Source organism: Stenella coeruleoalba, assembly GCF_951394435.1.
Source record: "Stenella coeruleoalba genome assembly, chromosome: 14".
Taxonomy (NCBI): domain Eukaryota; kingdom Metazoa; phylum Chordata; class Mammalia; order Artiodactyla; family Delphinidae; genus Stenella; species Stenella coeruleoalba.
Window position 1 is genome coordinate 64,018,069 of NC_137160.1, and position 23,256 is coordinate 64,041,324.

A 23,256-nucleotide genomic window follows, 5' to 3' on the forward strand; every position below is an offset into this window, starting at 1 on the left:
ATGTTATGTACCCATTCTTTATTACAGAGACATAGAAAGGACCCAAGATATATAAATGAAAAACTTTGTCTTGAGATCTCAGAACCTAGTCCTACCAAAACCAGTAGTATAGACATTCACACAACCCTGTGATGCAGGTACTAATATTTTATAAATGGGAAAACAGAGGCCCAGAGAGGTTAAGTAGTTCGTCCAAAGGATGCTCAGCTGGTAAGCGGCTGGGCTGTGGACTGAACCAGGGAGGTCTGGCTGTAAAGCCTGTGCTCTGGACACATGATATTTTATGCCCACTTCAGCACTAAACTCCATCTTTCCACTTGATTCTATGTATAGTTCTTCCCCGCTTTTTCATTATATTCACCCAATACCTACAATTCAAATTTAACTGGATTTTAGTGGGGTTAATTATTACCTGAACGAACCAATCTCAAAGTTCATGACCTTAACCTAAGGAAAATAAGCTAAAAAACCCTCAAATAATTTGATGCAAATTATGACTAACTAGAGAAAAGAATGAGGAAACAAACAGGAGAAAAGCCTAAGAGTTCTGTTTCTTGTAAGGTCTTAATTATACAGTTTTGTTATGTACACACCTCTTAAAAAAGGCAACTCAGGAAATCAGATCTAGGTAACATGCTTGGGATGGACGATACAGCACACAAGCCAATCTAATCAGCAACATGTGCAAGGCATGGGAAATTCTAATTTTGAAAATTCTGCAACTAGAATACATTATATAACTATAACTAAATAGGTAGAAGCTGTGCACACTTTGGTAGAGCAAACATTAAAGGTTATTTTGGGATTCTGATAATTAAGACTATTTCTTATTCTCTGACTTATTTTTTCTATACGTCCAAACTGTCTACCATAATCATACACTACCTTTATATCAGAGAGTTTAAAAGACAGTTCCTCTTATATCCAAAAGAAATTCAATTTTAAACCAAGTGTTTCTGAAACTTGGCTCAGGTCAACACATAAAACAAATTTAACATCTAAGTAAATCGTTGTTAACGTTAAAAAATACACACATATGTACACACACACACATACATATGCATACACACATATTAGAAAAAGCTAAAATTCAGTCAACAGCAGACTGGATGTAAATATTGTAATATCACTGCACCAACATGTCAGCAAGCTGTTCTTGGGTTCCCTCCTCTGACCTCTTCCTTCCACTCTAAGGACTCCTGTGATGACAACAGGCTCACCTGGACAACCCATGCTAATTTCCCCACCTTAAAGTTAGCTGATGAGTAATCTTACTCCTCTCTGTCATGTAACCTAACATGGATTCAGTTTCCGGGAATTAGGACACGGACATCTTTGGGCATGGGGTCATTATTCTGCCTACCACACTTTTATGACAGCATAAAGGTAAAAAAAAATAGCTGCCTAATATATTTAACAGGTACATGTTAAGCAGGAATGAAGGATAATATAATTATTAAACAAAATTAACTTATAAGATATCAAAGACTGGGGCTTCCCTGGTGGCGCAGTGGTTGAGAGTCCACCTGCCAATGCAGGGGACACGGATTCGTGCCCCGGTCCGGGAAGATCCCACATGCCGCGGAGCGGCTGGGCCCGTGAGCCATGGCCGCTGGGCCTGCGCTCTGCAACGGGAGAGGCCACAACAGTGAGAGGCCCGCATACTGCAAAAAATAAAATAAAATAAATTAAAAAAAGGGGCTTCCCTGGTGGCACAGTGGTTGAGAGTCCGCCTGCTGATGTAGGGGACACGGGTTCGTGCCCCAGTCCGGGAAGATCCCACATGCCGTAGAGCGGCTGGGCCCGTGAGCCATGGCCACTGGGCCTGCACGTCCGGAGCCTATGCTCTGCAACGGGAGAGGCCACAGCAATGAGAGGCCCGCGTACCGCAAAACAAACAAACAAAAAAACAAAACAAAACAAAAAAGATATCAAAGACTAAAATCGAATGTATGACCTTTCTCTGTTATGGAACATGCTCTTGGAACATATCTAAGATATCTTCACCCAACCTAAGGCCATGAAGATTCTATCCTGGTTTTTTCTCAAAGCTTAATAGCTTTACTCCTTCTATTTAGGTCCATGTTACTTATTTTTTGCACACAAATGTCTAATTGTTCCAGCATCATTTGCTGAGGAGACTGCCATAGGCACCAGTACAGATAAATCTAAATCTGAAATGCATTCTGCTGACTGGAAGAATCCAGACATAAAAGGCTACATATTACATAATTGCAATTCTACGACATTCTGGAAAAGGTAAAGCCATAGGGACAGGAACCAGATCAGATGTTGATTGCCAGGGACTAGGCGAGGGAACTGACTACGAAGGGGCACAAAGCAACTTTTCGGGACAATGGGAATGCTCCAAAACTTGACTGTGGTGAAGTTACAGGACTGCATATGTTTGTTAAAATTCAAAGACTTGCACAACTAGAAAGGGTGAATTTTACTCTATGTGAATTATTCTGTGATAAACCTGACTTTCAAAATGATCAAATGACAAGATGACCTTAAAAAAATTGAACTTAATCCAAGTTAAAAAGTAGCAAAGAAACTAAAACGTGGAAAACTAAACAGTCACCTCCAGACTCCCTTACCCTATGGCTACCGCTCCTAAATAAGAGGGAAGAAAGCAATGAAGAGTGAGCACCAAATAAGGCATTATCCAACAGCCACAGACTAGTGACCTACTGCTTTAATGAATAAGACAAAGAAACAAATAAAAGCTAAGCCTAAGAAAAATAATCAATGAAATCACATTTACCTTTGGAGTCAGCATTTGGGAACAGCCTGTTCCATGGCACCTTATTTTTGTGCGGAAGAGAAAGCAAATAGTTCCTAGCTTTTAAATTTATTATACAATTCAGGTCTTCCTGGGATGGGGATCCAAGAATACCTAGCAGATAAAATAATCAGCTGTTAATTATCAAGACCAAGGTAAACCAGCTGCATACCATCAGCAGTGGGGCAGAATGGGCACTGACATTCAATGTCTTCTCACTACCTCCCAATGCTTTTTACAAAGTCCTTAATGTTTTAAATCAAGGAAGATTTAAAAAAAGCTCATGTCCATCACAGGCTGAAGAGTTGCTGGAACTCTTCTTAATTTCCTGAGGGTACTCTGATGTACACAGTGGGTCCCCAGAATGCTCACGAACCTTACCCAGAATGTGGTTCAGCTGGTCGAGGTAATGCTTCCCCGGGAAGATGGGCCTGTTGGAGAGCATCTCTGCCAGGATGCAGCCTACAGACCAAATATCAATGGACTTGGTGTAGCCCTGCAGTGGAAAGGAGAAAAGATGGAGAATGACCTCTGCTGTTCCATGACACAACGAGACCTTTCTGCATGACAGACACAGGGCTGCTGGAGTGTCAGCTTCTCCTCTGGCTCTATAATTCAGAAATAAGGGACCATGGAGAGACAAATATCATTTGACTTTCTTATAAGACACTAAACAACCCAGATTGCTTGATTTTATTTCTCTCTTCAAAGTTGATTAACTTGTTAAGTTAGAATTTCTGCAGTATACTTTATATCTTTTTTTTTTTTTTTTTTGCGGTACGCGGGCCTCTCACTGTTGTGGCCTCTCCCGTTGCGGAGCGCAGGCTCCGGACGTGCAGGCTCAGCGGCCATGGCTCACGGGCCCAGCCGCTCCGCGGCATGTGGGATCTTCCCGGACCGGGGCATGAACCCATGTCCCCTGCATCGGCAGGCGGACTCTCAACCATTGCGCCACCAGGGAAGCCCTACTTCATTTCTTTTTTCAAATGATTTGAGAGAAAGAATCAGAATCCTTGTAAGCTGAAGCTGGAAAAAGAAAAAAATAGAAACAACCACTGATTGCTTTAGGACATTTGTGGCCCACTTATTTTGGAAACCTGGACTTCCCTGGTGGTGCAGTGGTTAAGAATCCGCCTGCCAATGCAGGGGACACGTGTTTGAGCCCTGGTCCGGGAAGATCCCACATGCCACAGATCAACTAAGCCCGTGTGCTACAACTACTGAGCCTGCACTCTAGAGCCCGCAAGCCACAATTACTGAAGCCCGGGCGCCTACAGCCCATGCTCCGCAACAAGAGAAGCCACCACAACGAGAAGCCTGTGCACCGCAACAAAGAGTAGCCCCACTTGCTGCAACTACAGAAAGCCTGCGCGCAGCAACGAAGGCCCAAAGCAGCCAAAAAATAAAAATAAAAAACAAATAAATTAATTATAAAGGTGGGGGGGCATTGCTACATTTCCAGAATATCTTTATCCATTTTGAAAATCATTAAAAACAAAACACAACAATTACCCATGATCTCTGCCGAAAAGAAGCACGTGCTGGCTCCATCATGTCTCACTGATCCCTATTGCTTATCTCCTTTTTCTATTGATTTTTCAGGTATATTTTTTCTTTTAAAGGAGTTCAGTGAAAAGACATGGAAGAATTATCATACAACAGTAAAAAAAAAAAGATGTTACTATATAAGTTGAGTTTTATGGAGAATGCTTAGGCATAGTGATAAATAGAAGAAGAAATGTGGAGAAAAGCTAGAGGGAAAAAAATTTATCCAAATATTAAAGCTTATGGAAACATAGCAAAGTATTTTTTGAAAATCAAAGAATTAATGATCAGATCTACAGCTCTGATAAAATGGGTTGAATTTCAAAACAATTCTCATCAATAAATTACAGAGATTTAAAGTATCTTCCCACAATTTCCTAGTAGATTGATTCATTCATTCATTTATTTATGGCTGCGTTGGGTGTTTGTTGCTGCACGCAGGCTTTCTCTAGTTGCAGCGAGTGGGGGCTACTCTTTGTTGCCGTGCGCGGGTTTCTCATTGCAATGGCTTCTCTTGTTGCGGAGCACAGGCTCTAGGCACACGGACTCTAGAGCGCAGGCTCAGTGGTTGTGGCGCACAGGCTTAGTTGCTCCGCGGCATGTGGGATCTTCCCAGACCAGGGCTCGAAGCTGTATCCCCTGCATTGGCAGGCGGATTCTTAACCACTGCGCCACCAGGGAAGTCCAACGTGGTAATTATTATTACTATAGTTAACGGTAACTATAACCATAATGATGGTGGAGACCTGGAGGACGCCATCTTAACCAAAAGATCAACAAGAACTTCACCGATACCGACACAAACCAGGTGTGCCTCCTGATGTGACAGATGATGCGCTGAGAAGAAAACACTCTTTCTGTGTTATTCACGCCCCAAATGCATGACACAAAACTGAGGCACGTGCTACAAGTAGCTGACCCGCACCCTTCAAAAACATCAAGGTCAAGAAAGGCTGAGGAACTATTTCAGATTAAAGGCAACTAAAGCAACAATGCAATGTGTGAGCCTTGCACACATATTGAGAAAAGCTATAAAGGTTATTATTGGGACAATATCCAAAATCTGAATATAAACGGGGCATTACTATTGGATCACTGTTAATTTTCCCACTTTTGATTACTGTACTATGGTCATGGGAGAGAACACCCTTCTTTCTCACCTCCACTGCTGCCGCTCTGGGCTGGACAAGTCTTTGTTGGAGGGCCAGCTTGCGCACCTCAGGGTGCTCACCACTGCTCTGGCCTCTCACTGCTCGATGCCGGCAGCACCTCCCCTACTAGTTGTGAGAACCAAAAATGTCTCTAAACACAACCAAATGTCCTCAGGGAACATTCGAACTACTGTTCTAAGGACACACACGGTGAAATGCTTAGTGCTAAAGGTGCACATCTATAATCCATTCTCAAATGACTCACAAAAACAGGCACACAGAGAGAGAATGAAAAAGCAAATGGGACAAAACATAAAGAGCTGGTGAGTGTGCATCTGAGGTGAAGGGTGGACAGTTCCAGCCATCAGCTCTGTGAGGCGGCTTCCCTCTGCTATAATACGACTGTGATTCTGTCTTCCTCTTCACTCATTCTCTCACATGTGTACAGGAGATTTTTCTAGAGGTTACATGACATTACAGGATATTATACGTGAAACGTGACAACAGTGAACCGTGCTTCCCTAACGCTCAGTGTTACAGAATTACGCATGGGTGTCGGTGTCAGGAAGAGCAATGGATGCCATGGTTTCAGATTTCACGTGGCAATTAGCCTTTCCTCTGCTGGGTTTTGGTGTGGTATCAATGATGAGCCAAGAGTAGCTGAAAAGACTACTAACTCTCTCTTTCCGAGCTTCGTGCGAAGACTCTTCACTAACTCTTTGCTAACTTCACCAAAACAACATATTTGACAGACTGAATGCAGAACCAGGTGAGAATCCAGCAGTGTTCAAATCAAGCCAGACGCTGAAGAGATTTGCAAAGATGAGAACACCACTCTTCTCACTAAAATGTTTTTGTTGTGGAAAATAAACATTTTTAAAATGAGAACTATCTAACTTTTTAACATTTATTTTAAAATAAATTTAAAAATTAATAAATACTTTAAAAAGTTTCAGTTTTGGGGCTCCAAACTGGTGGCTCAGCAGTTAAGAATCCGCCTGCCAATGCAGGGTACATGGGTTCAAGCCCTGGTCTGGGAAGCTGCAACTACTGAGCCCATGTGCCCTAGAGCCTGTTCTCCACAACAAGAGAAGCCACTGCAATGAGAATCCCGTGCACCACAATGAAGAGTAGCCCCTGATCGCCACTAAAGAAAGCCTGCAACAGACCCAACGCAGCCAAAAAAAAAGAAAAGTTTCAGTTTTAATTTCTATATAGTAAATATTGATAAATAAAACCCACATAAACAAAACCTGCTGGGGTCTTGGATAAATTTTTAGACATTCAGACACTGAAGGAGTCTTGAGAACAGAATGTTTGAGAACCCCTGCCTTTTCTTTTCTTGCAATGTTTCTGCGAATTGAAAATTCTATCAAAATGAAATGTTACAAATACACACACACAGAGCGCTCTAGCTGGCCAAAGCTGGGAAAATGAGTATATTAAAAAAAAAAGATAATGGACAGCAAACAAACAAAAAACCCCCACAGCCACCATGAGTCCACAATCATGTTTTCAAAACAAAGACAGGGGTCAGAGGAAGAGAAAGAGAAAAGGGGGAAACCTCTTCTTCACAGATGAATGCCAGCTCATCGATGTAAAAGAAACAATCAATTTAGAAAATCACGTTTTGCAATGGAGACAATGGTCCTCAAGGGCGCACCCCTGGGGGAGAGGCTGCCAGGAAACAGAGGGGCCACACACATGGCTTCCAAGACTCTGTGGGGTTTGTGCCCGAAACGTGTTACCTAAACCTAATCAGGAGGAGCCAGTCCCAAGAATTCAGAAAGAGACCCGCTGGGCACAACACCACCTCTGTGCTCTGCCAAGTATTCTGTGTCATGGAGAAGCCAGGAAGGCGGGAGGACTGTCCCAGATGGGGGGGGACACACACAACTGGGATGGCACTGAATGAGCGCCGGCCGTCACAGGCACTCGCATGGTACCGCAGCTGTGGGGAAGCACACCACCTTTTCGGGAGTATTAGTGAACTCCTAGCATCAGTCGAGGTGTGCAGTGCTGGTTTATGTTGGTGAAGTGTCAGAGGGTTTGACACAAGGGAAGAGAGAGAAGAGACGGGAGAGAGAGGGAGGCAGAGGATGTCAACAGCTGGTGCTGTAAGGGGAATATGGGTGTTCACTGGACTCTCTTCTGTGGGTGTGAAAATGTTCTAAATCAATAAAAAAGAAAATCCTGAATACATTGCTAAAAGTAACATTCTCAGGCTAGAGGTGCTATAAATAAAAAAAGGATTCAAACTCAGTTTTGACTACAGTTAACTGCAAAAACAGAGGCCACCCTCCTGGCTACTTCCCCCTGGAGGGTGGCCAAGAAGTGAAGACAGGGGAGCGGCTCAAATGGGGACGGATGCTGTAAGACCACAAGGCCCCAGGATGCAAAGGACAGCTTTCCTTCCAGGTGGCAGGCACTGCTGCACACATGGGCGCCTCTGGCGTGGATAGGCTGTCACGTGGCCCATCTATCCACAGCAAGAACCCGTTGTGTGGGATTGTCGTACAGAATTATGAGAGAATCAACACAACATTTTCTCCTTTGAAACATCTGTTACACCAAATCCTTCTTTACAACGGAATTTATTTTAATGAAATTTTATTTCCATAGCTAAACTAAACACAGGTATGATATCAAGAATAACTAACTGCTTTAAACAAATTCCGTTTCCTCACAAAAGCAACCTACATCCCAAGCCCTTTGACTCGTAAAGGATGGAGGAAGAGAATGCAGCCTATGGGCTAATTACACCTGTTCTTTTCATTCCCAAGAAGCCTCTCAGGATGATTTCTGGTTCCTGCACCTGAACACGGGGTCCAAAGTTTGTTTTTATAGCTTTTTTCTTTCTTTTTTTTTTTGGTTGCACTGGGTCTTAGTTGAGGCAGGCGGGCTCCTTAGTTGGGACTTGCCTGCTCCTTAGTTGTGGCTTGCCTGCTCCTTAGTTGTGGCATGCAAACTCTTAGTTGCGGCATGCATGAGGGATCTAGTTCCTGGACCAGGGATCAAACCCAGGCCCCCTGCATTGGGAGTGTGGAGTCTTAACCACTGAGCCACCAGGGAAGTCCCTATTTTTATAGCTTTTCTTCATGTATATTAATGTTACATTATGGAAGATGGAACTGAGATCAAGAATCTGTCTTGAGATATGAGATACAGGATTAGATATTAGATGTCAGGTGCACTTAACTTCTCAAATGTGACACCTTATTCAAATACTATTTTCAAATGATATATTAAAAATACTGAAACTCCAGGACCTCCCTGGTGGTCCAGTGGTTAAGACTCTGTGCTGTCAATGCAGGGGGCACGGGTTTGACCCCTGGTCAGGGAACTAACATTCCATATGCCGTGTGGCATGCCCAAAAGATAAAACAAATAAAAAACAAAACTGAATCCCCACAGCAGCCCTCACTGTTTGCCACTGTTGCTCATATACCTAACAAGGATGTTGTACTTCACTTTCTCTTGCTTTTGTAAGTTTTTCAATCATTCCTTATGACCCAGACAAAGACCTTGTTAGAAGTGTGCTTTTGATCCAGATGCAGGGACTACCATTTGGAAGCAGGACCATCACATAATTTTGAAAGAATTATAGCAGCTCCAATTTTTTCCACACCAATGTTTTCTTCCAATTATACTATAATTTTGCTAAAGAGGCATTCTTCATTATCAGGTATGTCTGACCTTTACAGAAAAGCTCTGGTCCGCATTCACAGAAACACACACCGTATACAGAGCTCATCTCTGACACAGAGCCAGCCTGACCCTGGCAGTGGCAGCCACAGGAGTGAAAGCTGCCCCAGGTAGGACTGCAGGAGAGCTGACCAGGGGGTGGGACACAGAACATTCATTGTACCAGTGACTAGGGAGGCGGGCCCTCCAACTCTGTAACACATCAGCACTACCCCAGCCGAGGGCCCAGAAGTTCAGTGTTGAATGGGAGACAAAGACATACCTTGGTTCTGACCAGACAGGCTAGGCCTCAACCCAGGCTGAAAGAAACTTACTGAGTGGGAGGCTTACTGCAACTCACGTCCAAAGTTCTTTTGCCTCTTGGTTTTCTTTTTATGCAAACTTGGTCCTTACCTTGGAATTCAACATAATTTCCGGAGCCCTGTACCAACGTGTGGCAACGTACTCCGTCAGGAACCCTGTGTGATCATGGTCCGGATCTGCAACACGGGCCAAGCCAAAGTCACAGATCTAAGAGAGAAAATAACAGGACACGTTCTTAGAGATTCTAACCAATTTAACATCAAAACATCATAAACACAAAAAAGACAACAGCAGTAATGATGACAAGTAACTGCTACCATTCCTATGTGGCAGATGCTTCTTGGAATTCTACACACTCACTCTTACCTAATCCTCACCACAATCTGAAAGGCAGCTGCCGCGCATCAGACAGGAACAGGCTGGAGGAGCCTTGAACAGAACACATCTTCAGAGGACAGTATCCTCACCTCTCATTATCTGCTTATCCCACAGCAACCTTGCTTAGGCCACTTGACAAAAACTGTTCTGCTCAGAAAATAAGGCTACCCACTAGAGACTAGGAGACCAGACCTCTGCTGCTGACGCTTGGGGGTGATCACCATGGGATCAGTTCCTCTCCCCGCAGACCTGACCTCCTGCTGGTCCTCCACTTGCTCTTCCTACCTCCTTCCTACCTCCTTCCCCCTCCACGTAGCCAAACCCACTCCCAAACCTTTAAAAGATATTTCACATATTGAAGATGAATCTTTTTTAAAAAAACAAACACCCAGCTTCTAATTTCTCCTGACTCACAAAAGTACTTGCTGGCCTTTCACCATTCAATGCTTTGGTGCTACTCCAGCTCCAATGTATAAGGAAAGTAACTATAACATATTTAATCTCGTACAATTGCAGGATATTTTAATTCCTAGCTCCTGGGGAACTAACCCGAGAAAGAGAGAGAGATGTTAACAAAGACAGGCCAGAGTCTAGCAGAAGGCAGCCTGGAAGACAGAGATCACTTTGGAGGCTTATTGCTTTAATTCACCTAAGAAGTGAAAAGGGTCTGAGCTCAGGCCATAAAAATAGGATAAGGAGGAAGGGACACACCTCAGAGATACTCATGAGACGTAAATGGACATCAACCTCTGCTCAGATATCCCATAGTTGAAGTTCTCGACAATTCAGAAAGATTCTGAATGCTCCCATCCACTTCACCAGTGTCTCTCTCTAGCCTTGGACACTGGCATCCCCATGTGGCACCTCTGACCCCACAGGCCCTGCTGCTTGCTTCGACCGCAGCATTCAAGAGAAGTGACGTATCTGTGTTGCCCAATTTCTGTCTTTTGACATACTGTCACTGCATCTTCAAAAGGAGCCAATGCCACATTTGCTTCCCCAGTTGCTCTTCCACAGGCTACGCTCTAAGCGCACCCTAACAGAGCTGCATGGTGAGGCTGTCTGGACCCTCTTGCAGCTGACAGTCCCCTCTTGGCCTTCATCACCACCCCGTGCCCCCCAGCACCAGCCTCACCTCTCGAGCCGGCCAGCCTGCTGATGCCGTCGCACCCTCGACAGTCCCGGGCCTGTCAGAGGATCAGGCTGATGGAGGGCCATAAGTTTTACAGGGGGACCGTGGTAAGCTCTAACCTCAGCTTGACTGATCTTGAGGCTTTCGACATACCTGCACCCTATTTGTTTCCTTAGAGCCTATTCTACCAAGTCCCATGAAACAAACTGCAGGAATACTCAGTTCACTAGCAGTACAATCCCTGCAGGCGTGATCCCAGCTCAGGAAGCAAGAGAGGAGCGATTTCTCCTTACATGCAAAGGTGGGTCCTCTAAGCCATCCAGAAGTCACCATTTGCCACGCTGGACTACAACCAATTCACGTCAATTCCGTGTGGCTTCAACTTTCAATACAGCCCACAGTTTCTCTTTTTCAGGGCTAACACCTCATCCTCTGATTCAAGTTCAATCAAAGCTCAGCACTTGGTCTGCCTTCTGCATGTAAATGGACACTTGAAGCCATATTCTGAATCATGTGCTCAGAGAAGAAATACTGCATCTCAGCAGCAGAGTAAATGCACCGCAAGTCCCTGACCAGGATTCCCAGATCTTTCACTGCCCTCTACTACACTCAGCCCCACACAGCGTGGATGGGTCCAGACTTCATCCACAGCTTTTTGTGGGTCAGTGGAACCACAAAACAAATCCCAGATTAAAAGAAAAACAGCATATAGGAAATTCCCAGCTCAGTGAGGCCAAGTACCGAGGCTGACGTCTCCACACACCTCTGGGAGCGTGGACAAAGTAACAGAAGCCGCACTTTGGGAGGCTTTATGAGATTCTTAAACACAAAGACAGGATAAGTGGTGTGAGTAACTTTAAACACAGCTGTGGCAGACTGGATTTTTCTAAAGAGGATCATCAATACAACCCTTACCCACGCTCCTGTTTCAAGATCTTTGGCTGAATTTTTATCAAGAGGGCAGGATCGGGCTTCCCTGGTGGCACAGTGGTTGAGAGTCCGCCTGCCGATGCAGGGGACATGGGTTCGTGCCCCAGTCCGGGAAGATCCCACATGCCGCTGAGTGGCTGGGCCTGGGAGCCATGGCCGCTGAGCCTGCGTATCCGAAGCCTGTGCTCCGCAACGGGAGAGGCCACAACAGTGAGAGGCCTGCATACCGCAAAAAAAAAAAAAAAAAAAAAAGAGGGCAGGATCTATCTTCCCTTCTCTTGAATCTGACCAAACCTTTGTAACTGCCTAAACCAACAGAATATAGTGGAAGTGATGCTGTGAGACTTCCGAGGCAAAATCATAAAAATGCAATGTGGCTTCTACCTGGCTCTCTCCACTGGGGTACTTGGAACCCTCTGCCCACGTTGTGAGGACACCAGGCCACGTCGGCTACACGTGGCCGTTCCTTGGCATCAACTGCCAGGCCCTGTGGGAGATGACTTGAGGCTCCACCCACATATCTTCTAGCTGAGGCCCAGAGGCTGGAGCAGAGACCAGTCACTGCCCACCACTGCACCCTGACTGAACTCCTCACCTGCAGAAACTATGAACTCAAACATGATTCTTGTTGTTTAAGCCCACTACATTTTTTTTTTTTAATAACAGATTTTCTTTTTCTAGGGCCATTTTGGGTTCACAGCAGAATTCAGCAGAAAGTACAAAGAGTTCCCCATGTACACCTGCCTCCCCCGCCAGGCAGAGCCTCCCCTACTATCAACATCCTGCACCAGAGCGGGACATCTGTTACAGTCGAGGAACCTACCCTGACACATCATTATCACCTGAAGTCCACAGTTTACCTTCAGGTTCACTCGTGGTGTTGTACATTCTATGAGTTTTGACAAGTGTGTAATGACATGTATCCACCAGTACACTGTCATACAGAAATAGTTTCACCGCCCAAAAAACCCTCTGTGTTCTGCCTTCACTTGGTCTTTTTATCCTCAATTTCTTCTTCTTTGGAAGGCCACTACATTTTGAGGTGATTGTTATAGAGCAAGACACAGCTAACATAGTGGTGCCGGACAGCGTGCGTATTAAGACGGAGCAGCCCTCTCTGAGGAGGACCCACGTGCAGTGACACTGGAACACTGAAGAGATGCCAGCCACAGGAAGACCTTGGGAAACCAGAGCAACTGCCTGGGGGTGTGTGAGGGAAGGGTGGCCCCACAGCTGAAACCTCCCCAAGTGGCTCTTCAACTGGCTGCCCCTCCAACATCTCAACTGAAAGGGCCTTAGTCTGTCTGGAATTAGGGAGACTCACTTTACCTGACTGCAATCTGATTCCTCCTTGAAATTCCTGCCTGAGTGTTATTTCTGAAACATAAATCACCTTTCTGGCTCAAAAATCTCTTAACCAATCCCCTCTGCCTAGTAAATAAAGCCCAAATTCTTTAAGCAAAGACCCTCCACACACTGTCTGCTCGGGTGTCTCCCACCACCATCTATCTCTGTGCCACATCTGCTCCTACCAACAGTTCCATGCCCTTCCTGACTCCGTGACGCCCTCTCAGTTGAGGACCTGATGCTCACCATTGCCTGACCCTAAATACCAGCATGAAAGTGACCTCTTGTGAGAGGTTTCCCAGGAACCAACACCAATCCCACGAACAGCTCACTTTTCTGAACTCCGGTAATACTTTGTTTGACATGTATTATATGTAAGCACATACCCACAATCCATGACAGTTAGCTGGACATATGCCCATCCCCACAGCTGGAATATAAGTCCCTAGAAAAAGGCAATACTCAACTAACTTTTTATCCCTAAGTGGAGTGGGCTCTCAACATCAGGTGAATAAATGCCTTATTTCAAATGTTTATAGGAAGCATAGCAACTCAGGTGGATTAACTGGCAAGAGACTCTAGTACTAACCACTTCTCACAGTATCTGAACTACTGATTATCTCTTAAAAGTAAAAACCAGGGTACACCATTACCATTAATGTAAAATCTTACATTAATACTTAATAATGTTAAAAAAAACTGCATTGTTCAGAGTGGCAAGATGAAGAAGAAAAAGTTTTAGAGTTATTTTATTTTTTGCAGTACACGGGCCTCTCACTGTGGTGGCCTCTCCCGTTGCGGAGCACAGGCTCCAGATGCGCAGGCTCAGTGGCCACGGCTCACGGGCCCAGCCGCTCCGCGGCATGTGGGATCTTCCCAGACCGGGGCACGAACTCATGTCCCCTGCATCAGCAGGCGGACTCTCAACCACTGTGCCACCAGGGAAGCCCAAGTTTTAGAATTAGCAGCATTCCTTCTCCATGCGGAACGCTGCAGTACAGCTCCTTCTTTAAACAAGAACTAAAGCGGCAGTCGCTCCTCCTGTCTGGAAGCCATCAGAAGGGGTCCTGTGGCCTGAGGGTCACTGTGGGCTGGGAGGAACCGCAGCAGCCTGGTGGGCTTGAGAGAGGGCTTCAGATCAGGACACGGTCTAGGTGTGAGGTGAACAGGGAGTCCACATGGGGAGGCGGTGGCAGCCCACCCAGGGGACTGGAGTCTGAGCAGAGGGTCCAGGGATTATATGGCACAAATCAATTACGTCACTGGAGGCTGCAAAATGGCGACTTCTCTAATTTTATTATTCCTTGTGCATTTATTAGCTGGCATTTATTTTAAGGAAGAGCCATCATTCATCAACTGGGGCTATTTTCTTACCCTGATGCCCAGATCTCACTGGAAAGACAGGGAAAATGTTTAATCCTTTTTTCCCTTTAGTTACCAATTTTCAGAATAGTGAGCTAGTATAAGGAGGATCGTGTTTCATTACTTGTATCCTCCACTCCTAGTATAAGGCACAGAACCAGCAGGTTCTCAAAATTTTTGATTATAATTTAAAAAATAAAGAGGGTGATGTAGGGTTTAGACCTCTACAAGATTGTACAACTCGGGAATTCCCTGGTGGTCCAGTGCCTAAGACTCCACGCTCCCAATGCAGGGGGCCTGGGTTCGATCCCTGGTCCAGGAACTAGATCCCACATGCTGCAACTAAAGATCCTGCACACGACAAAGATCTCGTGTGCTGCAACTAAGACCCGGCGCAGCCAAATAAATAAATATTAAAAAAAAAAAAGAAAGATTTCACAACTCCACTCATGGTCATCAATGGAAAGCTCATGGGATTCTTTAAAGTTCCTTTAACACTACAACACTGAAAGCTAATACAGCATTAACCAAAAAACTGTCAAGGCTTCAAAATAAAAAAGTAATAAAATTCATTACAATTCCATAAGAAGGAAGGTAGACAACCAGGATACAGTACAAGAAATATAAAATGACCTATCACTCCTACTTGGCTACTTTTTGGGTTGAGCAAATTCAAATTCTCATAAAACAAAAGCCAGCCCCAAAGACGTTTCATTTTGTATCTTTCAAAGTCCTCCTTCCCATGCACACCCAGAACCACATGTGCTGTGAGCCTAGCAGCCTGGAACTCCTCCTGGGGCTGCTGGGGGCTCAGTACGCAAACGGCGAGGACACGGACTGCTGGAGACCACACTCCCCTGGCAGTTTCATTAAAAATATGTGAGCAGAATCTCGAAATAGGGTCTACAGCCCTTGCTTTTCTGCGGCCCTCAGAAATAAAGAGGAAGCCTACAAGGAGAGGGTCTCAGGAGGGCCCTGAGAGGCTGGTGTCTGCTGGGTCTCTGGGCTTCAGGTAACAAGTACAAAGCATGTTTATAGAGCCAAAAACTAAAGGTCTAAGACACTGAGAAGAGTTGATATCCTGAGGGCTCAAGACTAGAAAATACTTAGTAACACAGAAGCTAATGGAAAATGTGACATCATTACCTACTTGAAAATTCAAAAAGGACCAAATAACAAGTCAGTAAGGCCACTGGTCACAAACTTTCTAGGTACAGGGCTCGTGGGACAGCATCACGGTCACCGCAAGGTCTGAGGATGTGATGGGCATTCGGTGAGTCCAGAGCTCCACCCTCCCACGTGCACGTGCCCTGGCTGTTGGACACGCTCCCACGGCAAATTGGTGACTCGGTGACATACCACACTCATCTCTGGAATAAGAGTCTCTCCTGAATATTCATGCCCATGTGGATGATGTACACCCCACATGGACATTTTGAAATGTGGGTGAATTTCACTGCTGTAAATATCTAAAACATCCTATTGTGTTTCTGAGTGTGTGTTAAAATTGCGTTTTGAAAACAATGCCTGGATTGTGCAGACGGCCAACAAGACATATATATCAGTGTGGGTGTCCATTTTGGTGAGCAGTGAATAAAATGGCCCGAGGTAAAGACAAGTCCACAAACAGTGAAGAGACAACAGACAAAGTAGTCTAGTCCTGTGCTTCTTCTTAAGGACGAGCATTTTCAAGTCAAAGTAAAAGTCATCTTTTCCCAGAAATATTACATACTTAAAATATTAACAATGGCTCTCCAAAAACAAACAAAAGCAATTTGCCATAAAAGGACTGTGATAAGAAACAGAAAGAAAAAAAAAGCACTAGGAGACATAAAAATATTCACTGTAATTTTTTTTTCATGTGCTTCAAGAAATTCTTTCATAATTGAGATTTTATTGGCTGTTTTGAGGATCAGTACACAGACATTTCAATTTGTACACAATTCTCAACATATGTACCAAAAACCTAAAAAATCATGTAGTTGTGATTCTTTTCTGAACAGTTATTCCAGTGACTTTCCAGCTTAAAATTTGGGGGCAAATTTTCCTTCAAAGGATATCAAGTACCAATATCTTCAAATATTGATATGCTGTTACATCGTAAGTCCCACTAATTCACAATTTAATGTCATATACACTACATACTCAAATTGTCAATCGTCACAGCACATTAACAGTTACTAGAAGAACTGGACTACCATGACCAAAGATGTTACAGAGTGCACAAAATTCTGCCCAGGAGAGCCACGATCAAGGGGTGAGTGGTTTGCTTTAGGAAACAATTCTACCAAAAACAATGTGGGAAGAGAAGTAATTTAAAGTGTTTAAGACATTAAATGGACAACTGACTCCAAACTGCCATTTAGTATGCTTTGTATTATAGGATATAAAAGCTACCCTCCATCTGTGGAATGTTAAGCTGACACCCAAGACAATCAAAGCCTCCCATATTTAATATCCCACTATTTTCTGGTTGTACCAAAAAATAAACAATCAGCAAATGATTTCACCTCTGAAAAAAAAGCATTTACACTTAAAAAATGGGATGAGGTGGGATTCCTTCCTTTTTAAAAATGTTTCTAGAGCTACTAAAAAACTTGCATTTACAAAATAGTTGATAAAAATATTCCTCTGGATTGTACAAGAAGGGAAACGGACCACTGATAGGACAAGGTGTGTGGTATTAATCAGACTTGGCTTCTTTCTCTCCTGCTTCATCAGAAGCTGGGCTCTCCTCATTTTTAGTTTCTCCATTTTCTGCAGGTAAGTCTTCTTTAGTCTCTTGGTTAGCCATTTCAGGCTGTTTTCCCTTCACTCCCCTTTTCCCTTTAGTTTGCACTTTTTTGTCAGAAGATTTATCCTTTCCTGCCGCCTTTTTTGGCTTCGTTTCCACTTTTGCAGGAGCCGGTTTAGCTGACAACCTCGCCGATCTCCTCTTGGGCTCCTCCTTCGCCGCCCCCTCAGCGGAGGTGACCTTCCTCTTGGGCATAGTGGTGGTGGGGCGGGCGCGTGCCGGGTGCCTGGGGGCCGCGGCGCGCCGAGAGCCTTCACGAAGCTGGGCTGTCTGGCCGCTCTTCACTGTAATTTTTCAAAAAAATCACTAAGAGCCGACAAAGTACGGCCATTCCTTGTGTGCCAACCTGGCTCTCATCTGCACAGATCCATGCACAGGGATCTGGCTACACCCTATGTAGGAAGTACATGAATTTAACTCAGAAGGATCCTAAGAGGTGACAGAGTCCAACCGAGTCATATCTGATGCAGGAAGCTGTCCTCCACAACGTCTCACAGGACATCTGCCATCCTGCTTTAAACACCCAACGACAGCGGATAAGATGACTGCCTGATGACAGGACCCACTGCCTTTTTATTTTATTTTATTTTTTTGCGGTATTCGGGCCTCTCACTGTTGTGGCCTCTCCCGTTGCGAAGCACAGGCTCCGGACGCGCAGGCTCAGTGGCCATGGCTCACGGGCCCAGCTGCTCCGCGGCATGTGGGATCTTCCCGGACCAGGGCACGAACCCATGTCGCCTGCATTGGCAGGCAGAGTCTCAACCACTGCGCCACCAGGGAAACCCCCCACTGCCTTTTTAGATAGTTCCAGAAGGCTCTTCATGATCAACACTTCAGTGATCACCAAAGCTGCAGCCACACAGCGCAGGCCTCAGTGTTGGTACACTCGTCCCTTACTTCTTATTCTTACTATATTTCTGTTGTTCCTTCTGCCTGCGCCCAACACAGCCACTCGCCCACTGCAAGCCTGACATGCTGAGAGGGACAGCACGACAATCCTCCTTCCTGATGCCTCACAGCTTGGCCAGAACCAACTCACCTCTCTCCTTTGTGTGCGTTACAGCAGACAGTACTGCAATCATCTATTGCTTATCAGACCCCTGACCTATCAGTTTTCAGACTGCAGGGACAGACACTCACCTCCCTTGCCAGGTATACCTTACACAGCTTCCCACAGGAACGTCTGTGGAAGTGAGGTCCACAAAATGATCACTGCTATTCATCTATATGTACTTTTCAAACAAATTTATTGAGATATAATTCACATACTACACAATTCTCCCGTTTAAAGTGTGCAGTTCAATGGTTTTTGATATTATATCACAGAGCTATATGACCATTACCACTATCCAAGTTTAGAACATTTTTATAACCTCAAAAAGAAACCTTGTGCCCATCAGCAGTCTCTCCCAATGCCTCTCCAATCCCACCAGTCCACAGCAACTGCTCATCTACCTTCCATCTCTACAGACACATCTATTCTACAATACGTGATCTTTTATGACTGGTTTCTTTCCCTCACATACTTAATAATGTCTGCAAGATGCATCCACATTGGGCTTCCCTGTTGGCGCAGTTGTTAAGAATCCACCTGCCAATGCAGGGGAAATGGGTTCGAGCCTTGGTCCGGGAAGATCCCACATGCCGTGGAGCTACTAAGCCCGTGTGCCACAACTACTGAGCCTGCGCTCTAGAGCCCACGAGCCACAACGACTAAGCCCATGTGCCACAACTACTGAAGCCTGTGTGCCTAGAGCCCATGCGTGCTCCACAACAAGAGAAGCCACCACAATGAGAAGCCCGCGCACTGCAACAAAGAGTAGCCCCCACTAGCCGCAACTAGAGAAAGCCCACATGCAGCAATGAAGACCCAATGCAGCCAAAAATAAAACATAAATAACTCATTAAAATCCATTAAAAAAAAAGATGCATCCATATTGTAGCACATATCAGTACTTCATTCCTTTTTATTACACTGTATGGATCCACCACATTCTATTTATCCATTGTCATTTGGACATCTGAATTATTTCCTCCTTTGGGCTATTACGCCACTATGAATATTTCTATATCTGTCTGTGTGCAGATGCATGTTTTCATTCCACTCAGGTATACACCTGGGGCCGAATTCTTGCTGACACTTATCATCTGATTATATCATCGTAGTGTGTGTGAAGTGGTATCTCACTGTGGTTTTGATTTGCATTTCCCCACTGACTAATGATGTCAAGCATCTTTTCATGTACTTATTGGTTGTTTGTATACCTTCGTTAGATCCTTGGTCTTTTCAGATTCTTTGCCCACTTTTAAATTATGCCATTTATCTTTTAGTTGTTAAGCTGTAAGAGTTTTTCATATATTCTAGATATAAATCTCTTATCACATATATGATTTACAAATATTTTCTCTCATTCTGGGGGTTGTCTTTTCACTCTCTTGATGATTTACTTTGTAGTGCATGCTTCTCATCTTGATGAAATATTTTTTTTTGGCTATGCCACGCCACGCCACGCCACGCCACACCACGCCACGCCACGCCACGCCACGCCACGCAGCTTACAGGATCTCAGTTCCCGACCAGGGATTGAACTCAGGCCACAGCAGTGAAAGCACTGAGTCCTAACCACTAGGCAACCAGGGAACTCCCTGAAATCCATTATAAAAAAAAAATGTTGTTGCTTGTGTTTTTGGTGTCATGTCTAAGAAGTCTGCCTAACACAAGTTTGCAAGAATTTACTCCTGTGTTTTTTGTGTTTTTTTTTGCGGTACGCGGGCCTCTCACCGCTGTGGCCTCTCCCGCCGTGGGGAACGAACTCACATCCCCTGCATCGGCAGGCGGACCCCCCAACCACTGCGCTACCAGGGAAGCCCCTACTCCTGTGTTTTTTAAGTGCATTCTAGTTTCAGCCTTTAAACTTAGATCTCTAATCCATTTTGAGTTAATTTTTGTACATAGTACAGGCAGGGAGGGGCCCAAACTCATTTTGTTTTGCATGTGGTTATCCAATTGTCCCAGCACCATTTGGTGAAGACTATTCTTTCCCCAGTGAATGATCCTGGCACTCTTGTCAAAAATCAGTTGATCATAAACATATGGGTTGGGGCTTCCCTGGTGGCGCAGTGGTTAAGAATCCGCCTGCCAATGCAGGGGACACGAGTTTGAGCCCTGGTCTGGGAAGATCCCACATGCTGCGAAGCAACTAAGCCTGTGTGCTACAACTACTCAGCCTGTGCTCTAGAGCCCGCAAGCCACAACTACGGAGCACGCATGCCACAACTACTGAAGCCCGTGCACCTAGAGCCTGTGCTCTGCAACAAGACAAGCCACTGCAATGAGAAGCCTGTGCACCGCAATGAAGAGTAGCTCCCACTTGCCACAACTACAGAAAGCCTGTACGCAGCAACAAAGACCAAACGCAGGGCTTCCCTCGTGGCACAGTGGTTGAGAGTCCGCCTGCCGATGCAGGGGACATGGGTTCGTGCCCCGGTCCGGGAAGATCCCACATGCCGTGGAGCGGCTGGGCCCGTGAGCCATGGCCGCTGAGCCTGCGTGCCCGGAGCCTGTGCTCCGCAACGGGAGAGGCCACAATGGTGAGAGGCCCGCATATCGGGGAAAAAAAAAAAAGACCAAATGCAGCCGAAAATAAATGAATGAATGAATGAAAAAACAAAAACATATGGGTTTATTTATTGACTCAATTCTACTCCAGTGAGCTATATGCCTACTCCTAGCCAGTATCACAATGTCTTGATTACTATAGTTTTGTAATAAGTTTTAAAATCAGGAAGTGTGAGTCCTCTAACTTTGCTCTTTCATAAGATTGTTTTGGCTATTCTGGGTCTCTTGAATTTCTATATGCATTTCAGGATCAGCCTGCCCATTTCTGCAAAAAAAGCCACCTGGGACTCTGATACGGACTGCATTAAACCTGTAGATCAAACTGGGAAGTACTGCCATCTTAACAATATTAAGCCTTCCAATCCATGAACATGGGATGTCATTTCATTCATCTAGGTCTTAAATTCACATGCATTTTTACTAGACTGAATCCACATTCCCTTCATCATACCGGAGACAGCTGTAGACCTCCCTCCTTATTTAGCTCTGCCACGTATTAAAATAGAAATATATATAAATGCTGCCTTTTTTTTTTTTTTTTTTTCTGCAGTACGAGGGCCTCCCACTGTTGTGGCCTCTCCCATTGCGGAGCACAGGCTCCGGACGTGCAGGCTCAGCGGCCATGGCTCACGGGCCTAGCCATTCTGCGGCATGTGGGATCTTCCTGGACTGGGGCACGAATCCGTGTCCCCTGTATTGGCAGGTGGACTCTCAACCACTGCGCCACCAGGGAAGCCCAATGCTGTCCATTTTTAAGAGAACTCTAAGGACTATAAAGGATCTAGGGTTTTCCTATTTATTGGGAATGCATTATTTAGGAATCGAAATCGTTAAGGTCAACTTTTCTGCTGTTTTCTGTTTACTGTATAAAATTTATCAAAGAAAAAGGTGACCAATGAAATAGATCTTTTAATGTACACATAAGCCTATTTACATATATAAGTTAAAAAGTACATGTGTATGTAAGAGCATAGAAAAAACTTTGGATGAAAATACACCAATTTGTTACAGTGGTTACCTCTGGAGAAGGAGGAGCAATGGGATGGAGAAGAAAAATAGAACTAGCACCCTTTACTTGCATTTTTTTTTGCCATAAATGTTTTCATGTATTTCTGGTGTAATTTAAAATCTGAATAACAATAAATATAAACATGCCCCAGTAACTTGAGTTTTTCAACAGATATCACCCTAAGAGTAAATAACCAAGCTGACCTTGAGATCGCAGGTGGTGTTGAGCAGCAGGTTGGAAGGTTTGAGGTCACGGTGCAGCACGTTAGCTGAATGGATATATTTTAACCCTCTGAGGATCTGGTAAAGAAAATAGCAGATATGGTCGTTGCTGAGGTGTTGCGTCTTCAAGAGCTTGTAGAGATCTGTTTCCATGAGGTCTTGTACTATATATCTGTTTGGAAAGGTTAAGGTAACACACCAAAATAGCTGGTCACACTTAGCAAAGCACTGAAAACAAAACGAAGCCAAAGGGTCCATTATTACATCATGAGGCTCGGGAGGGAAATGAGGACCTGATGAAAACTTGGTACACCTCAACAGAAGGAATCGGAAAGTCGTCAACTCCTTCTTAGGTCCTGTGAGACAGCAGGCACCACACCTGCCTGATATGCGCAGTGATGCGCTAGCGGAGACCTGACGCAGGTGGTGTGGATGAGTCCTGGTCTCCAAACTGTCCACCATCAACAGACGCCCTCTGGGGTTGTTGGAAAGGGCTGGGGGAGGGTGGGGGCCAGCACCAGGCACTCCCTCCTCTCTGGCCTAGCAACAACTCAAAACGTCACTGTTCTTTTACCTCCCTTCTTGTCCCCCTCCTTCTCGACAAAAATCAACCATAAAACTTTTGGAAACACAGGCCTAGAACACATTTGCTACTAAACTCAACCCTCAGTCTATTTGCTTCACTCTTCAATTAAGGTTAAGAGTATAAATAAGTGTGTAAGACTGTAGGAAGTTGTGCTAGGAAGGGGCCTGTCCTGGTTGAGCTCCTCTTGTTTTCCTGCCTATCCGTGTATCTCAGCATATAAAATTTTAGTTATGGCTAACTTCATTCATTCCCACAGAAAATAAATTATAAAAGCGGCTAGGTTTTAACTTCACCACGATATTATTTCATTAGTGTTTTTGCATTTCTTTTATTCATTTCTGTGTAAATATTACACATCTACAGATTCATGCTAGATGAGACATGGTACA

The 23,256-nt window shown here is 44.7% G+C and overlaps 2 protein-coding genes across 2 annotated transcripts in view; both read right to left on the reverse strand.

Moving 5' to 3' along the window:
- MAPK1 (mitogen-activated protein kinase 1) overlaps window positions 1–23,256 on the reverse strand; it is a 95,489-nt gene that overhangs the window by 17,640 nt on the left and 54,593 nt on the right. Inside the window, exons 3-6 of the mRNA XM_079941728.1 lie at window positions 22,264–22,453; window positions 9,580–9,696; window positions 3,167–3,281; window positions 2,768–2,899 (exon numbers count right to left, since the gene is read on the reverse strand). Of these exons, the coding sequence (XP_079797854.1) occupies window positions 2,768–2,899; window positions 3,167–3,281; window positions 9,580–9,696; window positions 22,264–22,453 (554 nt within the window). The remainder of the gene's footprint in view (window positions 1–2,767; window positions 2,900–3,166; window positions 3,282–9,579; window positions 9,697–22,263; window positions 22,454–23,256) is intronic.
- Window positions 14,313–19,082, reverse strand: LOC307196977 (non-histone chromosomal protein HMG-14-like). The gene has a single exon (XM_079942452.1). It carries the CDS (start codon window positions 17,625–17,627, stop codon window positions 17,322–17,324), a length of 306 nt encoding a protein of 101 aa, XP_079798578.1. The 5' UTR covers window positions 17,628–19,082; the 3' UTR covers window positions 14,313–17,321.

Bases quoted from the DNA above. Each gene is read 5' to 3' on its own strand.
- LOC307196977 (XM_079942452.1), bottom strand. From the start codon at position 17,627: ATGCCCAAGAGGAAGGTCACCTCCGCTGAGGGGGCGGCGAAGGAGGAG.